Source organism: Marmota flaviventris, chromosome 9 (genome assembly GCF_047511675.1).
Source record: "Marmota flaviventris isolate mMarFla1 chromosome 9, mMarFla1.hap1, whole genome shotgun sequence".
NCBI lineage: Eukaryota > Metazoa > Chordata > Mammalia > Rodentia > Sciuridae > Marmota > Marmota flaviventris.
Genome location: NC_092506.1, coordinates 15,911,790 through 15,920,698, shown reverse-complemented (window position 1 = coordinate 15,920,698; position 8,909 = coordinate 15,911,790). Strand labels below are relative to the sequence as shown.

Below are 8,909 nucleotides of genomic sequence, written 5' to 3'. Positions count from 1 at the left end.
TTTCCCACAAATATCTCTTTCAGCTTCCCATCGTATTTCCAAAATCTCCAAATGCTGGCAATCCTTAATACTGGGAGAAAAACAAACACACAAAAACCTCTTTACAAGATATCAAAGTACAAAAACACCATTTAGGGTAATCATACTATAAATACACAATTCGGACTTAACTATTCTCTCTTTTTCTCCATCCTGATTCCTGAAGGCACATGGCTCAGAAAAATTGCACCCAGGTGAGAGAGTTCATTCTCCTGGGCCTCACGGATCGCCAGGAGCTGAAGATGCCCCTCTTTGTGATGTTCTTATCCATCTATCTTTTCACTGCAGTAGGCAACCTGGGTTTGATCGTGGTCATTAGAACAGATTCAAGACTCAACACACCGATGTACTTCTTCCTTAGCAACCTGGCTTTTGTTGATTTCTGTTACTCTTCTGTCATCACACCCAAAATGCTTGGGAATTTCTTGTACCAACAAAATGTTATATCCTTCAGTGCATGTGCTGCACAGTTAGGCTGCTTCCTCAGCTTCATGGTATCTGAGTGCTTGTTACTAGCTTTCATGGCCTATGACAGATATGTGGCCATTTGCAACCCTCTGCTCTACATGATCACAATGTCCCCAGCTACCTGTATTCAGCTTATAGCTGTACCCTATGGCTTCAGCTTCCTGATGGCACTGTTTCATACCATCCTTACTTTCCGTCTCTGCTACTGCCACTCCAAAACTGTCAATCATTTCTACTGTGATGACATGCCCCTCCTCAGACTGGCTTGCTCAGACACACACTCCAAACAGCTGTGGGTTTTGACCTGTGCTGGTGTCACATTCATCTCTTCTGTTATCATAGTCTTTGTCTCCTACATGTTCATTATTTCTTCCATCCTGAGGATGCGCTCGGCTGAGGGGAGACGAAAAGCCTTCTCCACATGTAGCTCCCACATGCTGGCAGTGACCATATTCTATGGGACCTTGATCTTCATGTACCTACAGCCCAGCTCTAAGCATTCCCTTGACACAGATAAAATGGCCTCCGTCTTCTACACAGTGATCATCCCCATGTTGAACCCCTTGATCTATAGCCTCAGGAACAAGGATGTGAAAGAGGCTCTGAAAAAAATCATGAACAGACAACAGGCTTGTGTGTCCATAAAACTAAAAAAATAACTTCAATAAACAAAAATAGGCTTCCCTTCATCCTATTTTTCCTCATTAATAAAACTAGCTATGGTGACTTTGTCGTATCTGATATTCAATAAATATCTGTTCACTAAAAAGTGAAATCATTCTCTGTATTTTTTGGTACGTAATTTTGACTTATTTCACATGTAGAGGATACCATAATGATTTACATTGTAATTTCTCACCTAAAAAATGTTTTTTAAAAAATTATCTCATCCAATAGGTATAAAACTAGATATTTGTCTATAATAGACAAAAGCAAAGGCACCCCAAATGCCTAGTCTAGGATTATATGAGTGCTTTAACATTATATTCAAAATTGAATTTGAATAATACATTCCAAATTAAATGGAATGATATTCTCTGATAAAATTATACAAATAATGACCTGACCCAGACATTCCACTGAAGATGATCTTTCCCTTAGCAGAGATTAGGCAATGCCTGCAATTGTTATTGATTTTCATATGAGAGCGTGGTGTCAAAGAATGTTACTTTTACAGAGAGGGGAAGGCCAGATGTGATGAAAATATTCTACTAAGCACAGCATAGTCCTTCATGCAAAGATTTATCCAGGCCACAATTGTTATAATGGCAATTCTGAGAAAGTGTGTTCTGAACCACTATATGCTTAACAATTGTTATATTGTCACCTGGTTGATTGTTAGTGCTGCTCAAAATTTTAGAACCTTGCTAGTTTTCTCTTTCTCTTTGTTCTACCTATTAAGATTGGTATTATAGATAAAATCCCAATTAATTTTGTTTTAATTTTTCTTGTCTGTCAGTTTTTTATCTCAGATATTTGGGGGTTCATTTATCATTTTTGCATGAATTTATAATTACTAAATTTGCTTGTTTTCTCCTGTTACCTAAACTCTGTTTTCTGGTGGTGATTATTTTCTTAAAGTCTTATATTTTTCCCACTGTCTTCAGTATAACAATTTCAGCTTTCTCTTGGTTGTTATTTGCATGGATTAGAATTGCATACTTTTAGTTTATATGTCTTTTTTAGTATGATTGGTGTTTCTTAAGAACAGAAATCTTGACTCTTTAATAAACTCAATACTCTGCCATTTTGATTAGAGTATTTAATCAATTCATATTTCTTATAATTATTGGTGAAATTGAATTTATGTTTGTTATTTCACTAACTATATTCTAAATTATTTATACTTTTATGTTTCTTTATTTCAGCACTTCTGGACTCTTTTGTTTTGCAATATTTTACTTCCTAATTTGTTAAATAAACAAGTACACACACACACACACACACATACATACACCCTGGCACACAGCCCCCCCACCAGTTTTTTATTTTGCTCATCCTATTTGATATTGGTGTGGGTTTTATTGCTTTTATTTGTTTACTCAGTAACTTTTCTGGGGGTAATTCTGGAAAATCTGTCTTTCCTATAACGTGTGGTTCTATAGTTTAAATGTTGAATATGCTCAAAATGCCCAAGTGTCCAAACACCACAAACACTGCCTTTTTGAATAGTTCATGCAGTTTTACTTGAATAAAGATTTTTCACATTATTTTTAAAATTTGACTAATTCCAAGAATTCTGGAAAATGAGATTTTCAAATGTGTACCAGTGTTTTTCTTGATTTTATGTAGGGATGCATTCCTGGAAGTCCTTGTCACACAATTCCAGAAGTCCCTCACATGTCTTTTTCTTGATCAAAAACATAATTAGCGTTATGGTTTAGATATGAGGTATCCTCCAAAAGCACACATGTAAGACAATGCAAAAAAGACTAGAGGTGAAATGATTGGGTTATCAGAGCCTAAACTTATTTGGTGTGCTAATTCACTCATAGGGATTAACTGAGTACAAAATGTATGCTGGTAGAGTGTGGCTAGAGGAGACGGATCATTGGAAGTATGTCTTTGGGGTATATATTTTATCTTTGGTTAGAGAAGAAGTCTTTCTCTCTGTTTCACGATTCCAGGTTCTGATCTCACTCTTCTGCTATGAAGTTCTGCCTCCCCTCAGGTCCAGGGCAAAGGTGTCACCTATAGACTGAGGTCTCTGAAACCATGAACCCCTGGATAAACTTTTCATCTTCTAATTATTTTAACAGGTCCTTGGTCACAGAGCCAAAATTAGCAGACTAAAATAGAAATTGTTACTGAGATGTAGGGTCATTTTTATGACTAACCTACTTAATCTGTGGTTTAGAAGCTTTTAAAACTTTTTAGAATTTTTGTGGGTGAAATTTTCAAAATTTTGGAGACAAAATATGGAAAAACTTCAGAATATTGTCAGCAGAGCTCCATGGGTGACTCTGGTAGGAGCTCAAAGCACCAGAGTGCTGATAGGATTATGGACAGTGAAGACTGGACTCATAAAGTTTCCAAGGGGGAAGACTCCATTGGAAATTGAACTAAAGATCATTTGTGTAGCATTATGGCTAAGAAGTTGTTTACATTTTACCCATGTTCTGAGATTTTCTGTGAGGCTGAATTTCTTAACCTGGTGGAAGAAATTTCTGAGAAGCATAGCATTCAAGCTGTGGCATGGATATTGTTGGAGGCTTTTGGTAAGTTTATTGTGGTTATCAGGATCATAAAGCAAACAGAAATATTTTAAAAACTTGTATTTTGGCCAGAAATGGTTTTATGTGGGATGCATTCATGGAAGTCCTTACCACACAATTCCAGAAGTCCTTCACATATCTTTTTCTTGATCAAAAACATAAGAATTAATTAGTGTTATGTTTAGATATAAGGTATCCTCCAAAAGCACACATGTAAGACAATGCAAAAAAAGACTAGAGGTGAAATGATTAGGTTATCAGAGCCTAAACCTAATGGGCATATTTATTCACTGGGACTAAGAAAGGTGTGGTATTAAAGACATTATAGCCATTTAGTAAATGCTAAATACTTTCCCCAGAAACATAAGGGAAATAAGATTTGAGAGCATCTCAGGAATTGGAAATATCACACCCATATCAGGCTATGGGTGCAAAAGTACAAAGTTCTTTGAGAATAAAACATGGGAGCACCCTGTTTGCAGGGGGAGGTGGAGGGAACTAGAAAGTTTTCACCATGCTCAGCCACCCAGGAACTCAGAGGCTGCTGCAGCCAGAGTCCCAGGTGTTTTCAATTAGACCATTATAATTATACATGATTTTTGGATTCATTATGACAAAATCATACATGAAAGGAATTTGATTTCAATCCCCATTTCCCCCTCTTTTCCTTTCCTCACCCCTATTCCTATTCTCCCTTCTCTACCAATCTTCATTTCACTCCTTTATTTATTTGTGATTGGTTTTTCCTACATATGCATAAAGGTGAAATTTCCTTTGGTACATTTACATATGTATATAAAAGGATTTTGTTAAAATTATTCCATGTCTCTTTCCCATTCCCTTCCACCATCTCTCTCACTCTGGATTTTAACCCAAGTTCCTACCATGGAACATTAATACTACCACCACAGTAACATGAAGATTAATTCTTTCAACCTAAAATTTTCTCTTTGTATTTAATAGTCAAATATTTTGATTTCTCCTATACATTTTCCTACTGGGAATAACTCTTTTGGCATTAAGATTAAGAAATGAGAAGATGAAACCAATCTGTAAAGAAACTTCACTAACCAGTTTTAAATTAATGTTGAAAGAATGTTGTAACAAAAGAAAAATCCTAACAAATTCTGCTTAACAATTTCTGCTCATTGCCGTTTGAATTTCATTTATTTACGTGTATAAATATGCATAGAAGATTTCTCCTTAGTTGTTTAAATCCCAATACCAGACACAAAGGCATGATGCTTTGTAACAAGACATAAATATTAATAGGGATTTTTTCCATCCGTATAAATTATGTTTGCAAATTTGGACAAACTTATAGAGTATATATTCATTCTTATTATTATATTAAACATAATTACATTGTCCAAAACCATGTGAAAAATTTTATTTAATGCTTATATATAAAGCAGATAACTCCACCACTCTATTCTCACAAAACCTATTCATCATCAAATCCAGAATCCCTGGGAAAGTCTGCTTCTCTCAAGGTTTATGTCAAATGCATTGTTGACCTTTTCACAAATGTATTTTAAGCTTACTGTGTGTGAACTCATTTTTTAAAAAATATTCAGTTTACTTGAATTCTATAGAAGATATACTTGGACATATGACATATCCTCAGTTACATGTTGACCTCTCTAAATTATTAAGAAGATAGCAGAAAATTGTGCTTTTGAAAAACAAAAATTATCTCATAATTTCTTTTTTCTTCCTTCTACCTCATTCTTCATAAAGCCTTTTGCACTGTAGAGAATTATTTTTTTATTTCTCAAAGATATTCCCTTATTCAATTCAGGCTGCCATAACAAAATATCATACAATGGGCAAATTAAAAGATAATAATTGATTTCACCACTGTTCTGGAAGCCAGAAGCCCAAGATCAAGTTTTTGTCTAATTTGGTTACTAGTTTGACATGTATTTTTACCTTTTAAGCAGGTTTCATCTTTCTGTGTCCTCATATATCCTCTTTGTAGGGAGACAGAAAGGAGGAGATAGATGAAGAGAGAGGGAGAAAGCACACTCTGTGTATCTCTTTTCCTAAGGTCACTAATCCATCATGAAACCCCCACTTCCATGACCTCTTCTAGTCCTGATTACCTCCCAAAAGCACCATCTTCAAATACCATCACATTGGGGGTTAGTGTTCAAAATATGAATGGGGGAATAATGCACTCATAGCTAGTGTATTCTTTTCTGGTAACTATTAAAAGCATATACTTTTCTTGCTATGGCCTCAGTTGCTTAAGAAAATAATCTTAAAGAGTACTCTTTAGACGAGTACTATTATTATTATATAACAAGTAATAAATTATGTAAATAATGAGCATTTCAAAAAGGAAATTAATTAGTACATTATGTTTTAAAATACTCTGGAATAGGGTCTTGGGAGTTGGCTACTCAGTATTTTGAAAAATACGTTGTAAGAATATTCACAGTGCAATTCTTTTCTCTTGTTCAAAGATAAATTCAAACCCTGTCACTAAACAACAACACCACTATAAACGAGGAAAACAAGAATCATTTAACAAATAGCATTCCCAAAATGGGAGTACTAGGGCAGTAAGATGATGCTACCTGCAAATCTGTGATCTGCAATTCCTCAAAACCACAGAACAAGCCTAATTCATCTCTAGTCTATCATGGGAAATAGGCTGTAATTTTTATGAGGATTGCATCAGTCTTCCTTTGGGATATAGTCACTAACAAAATCCTTTAGGTTGATGCTGCCCAAACACCTGCGGAGATGAAACAGGAACACCTTCTACCCAAGTAAGTGTGAAAAATATACTTCAAAATTGGGATCAAAATGAACATTTTAAAACTGAAGTAGATCAAATACAATAGATTTTAGATTAAAATATTTTATCCAGGAGCAGTGGTACACACCTGTAATCTCAGCTGCTCAAGAGGCTGAGGCAGGAGGATCGCAAGTTCAAAGGCAGCCTCAGCAAAGGCAAGGTGCTAAGCCTCATCGAGACCCTAAATAAAATATAAAATAGGGCTGGGGGTGTGGCTCAGTGGTTGAGTATCCCTGGGTTCAATTCCCAGTTAAAAAAAATTAAGTGACTCTTTCTGAAATAAAGCTAAATAATATTTCTTCTACTTTTGTTTAAGTTATATATTTATGCATTATTATATAAAATATATGTCCTTTTAGTTTTAATTGGAAAAATATTTCAGAATTCCAATATATAATGTATTAGATGATTTAGAAAATTAGTAATTTAATCAACTAGTTTGAAATCTATGTTAAAACTGTCCTCACTTTTGCAAAAGTTAGACACTTTGCCTAAGATGAGAAGAGAGTGTACCTAAACCAAATTGTCCCTATCTCACTTTGATATAAATAAAGATATCATTGATATTATTTATGAACAAGAGGCATTAGGTATTGAAATGTTTATGCAAAAAAGAATCTAAAATTTTCCATTACCAAACATCTAGAAGGGACTGCAGTAAGAAATGATTGAAAAAGTCATGATTTCCACTTGTCAGCCTACAATCTGTCAAAAGAAGAGATATGCAAAAAGCTGCCTGCCATTTGTGTGAGATGAATTGTAAATAAGTTTGCATAAAATGTTTTCATAACACAAAGATGAAAGGTGGTAACCAAGCCCGGGGATGGAAAATCAGAGAAGCCTAGAAAGATAAAGTGCAGTTTTTCATAGGGAAGAGAATATATGAGAACAGGAAACACTGTATACTACTGGAGAACTTCACAAAAATTGTCTTCATTAAATTCCTGTGTATTAGTTTTGACAGAAGGGTAGAGATGTGGCTGGAATTAACATGGGCAATATTGCAAAAGGTCATATGAAATGCCTTTTCAAGTATAATGCATACTCTACCTTTGAGACAAAACAAATTACAAACTGAATTTCAAATAAGTGTTAAACAGTGTGGTCTTACCAGGTTATCTCCAGACATGGAAAACGAAATTTCAGTAAATTAGCTTCCCAAATACAACCATGCACCACATAACAATGTTAAAATCAACAGTGGACCTCATGTATAATAGTGGCCCCATAAGTTTGTAACACCTCATGATGTTGCAGCCATTTTAGGTTGTGCAAATACTCTGAGATTTGCACACAATAACAAATTTGCTTTCTGGTACATTCTCAGAGTGTATCAGGGTTATTAATCAACTTGTGGCTATACTCAAAAGAGGACTTACAAATTTGTAGAAACACAAAGTAGGCTAGCAAAATCTTTTACTACCTATCTATCTCAGGTAATAGTAAGCAACACCATTGATCTTTGATCAGCCTATTATGAGTGGTTGTCTTCATTATAGAAAGTGGTAGATACATATATGCATACATACTAAAAAGTGATATCCATGTCTATACTAGATGAATATTTATCTTCTTTCTTTCAAATAGATCTAAAAGAATGAGTCAACCCAGAGGGAAACTTTCCATTTACTTACTAGTAAAGAGGGAGCTTACCTCTATTTAAGTAGAACCAAGAACATTTTAAATCTTTGTCAAACTACCATTGCATTTCATTGCCATTATTAAAGCTCAAGCTTCATACTTTTTAATGCTATGCCACATTTCTTCTCTATAAAGAAGAGAAAGCATTTTGATAAAAATAAAACATCATGGGCTATTGTATAAGTAAGACTGTACCTGATGGAAGGAAAGCCTGTTGGTGTAGAGTCAGGATAGATGACCAATCTAATTCAGGAAGTATTTTCTGAGGATCTACTGCCACAAGTTCTAGAAATAGAAAAGAACTTTCCTATGTTTTTCCTCCAAATATAATTATGTTTCTTAAGATTTTGATTCAGTGGTAAAAGATACTTGGTTTTAAAACATAAATCCTGGTGTATGTATATGCATATGTATGTAGATATACCTGCATGCATTTATTTAGAAGCATATGTGCACAAAGATAAATTCACACATTCTCTATCTCACAGAAACATGTATTTTCTTAACAGGAATATAGCATAAAATGATTGGTGCAAGTACTAAGTCTGAGAAAAAGTGACACTATAAAAATAACTAAAAAATAACTAAAGAAATTGTCCTGAGGAGCTGAGGGTATTTTTTGCTGCTAGGAGGTGGTTGTAGGGAAGCAGTATATGTTTGCATTTCTGAAGCTGGTGGCAAACTTGGAAGACTTGGGGAGGAAAAGGAGTGAGTGCTAAATCATCTCTATGAAACATTAT

General features: G+C 34.7%; 1 protein-coding gene across 1 annotated transcript; it reads left to right on the top strand.

Annotated features, from left to right (window-relative positions):
* Positions 1-209: 209 nt before the first annotated feature.
* Positions 210-1,166, top strand: LOC114081141 (olfactory receptor 8U9-like). Its single transcript, XM_027922721.2, has one exon. The coding sequence runs from the start codon at positions 210-212 to the stop codon at positions 1,164-1,166; it is 957 nt and encodes a 318-aa protein (XP_027778522.2).
* The last annotated feature ends 7,743 nt before the right edge of the window (positions 1,167-8,909 follow it).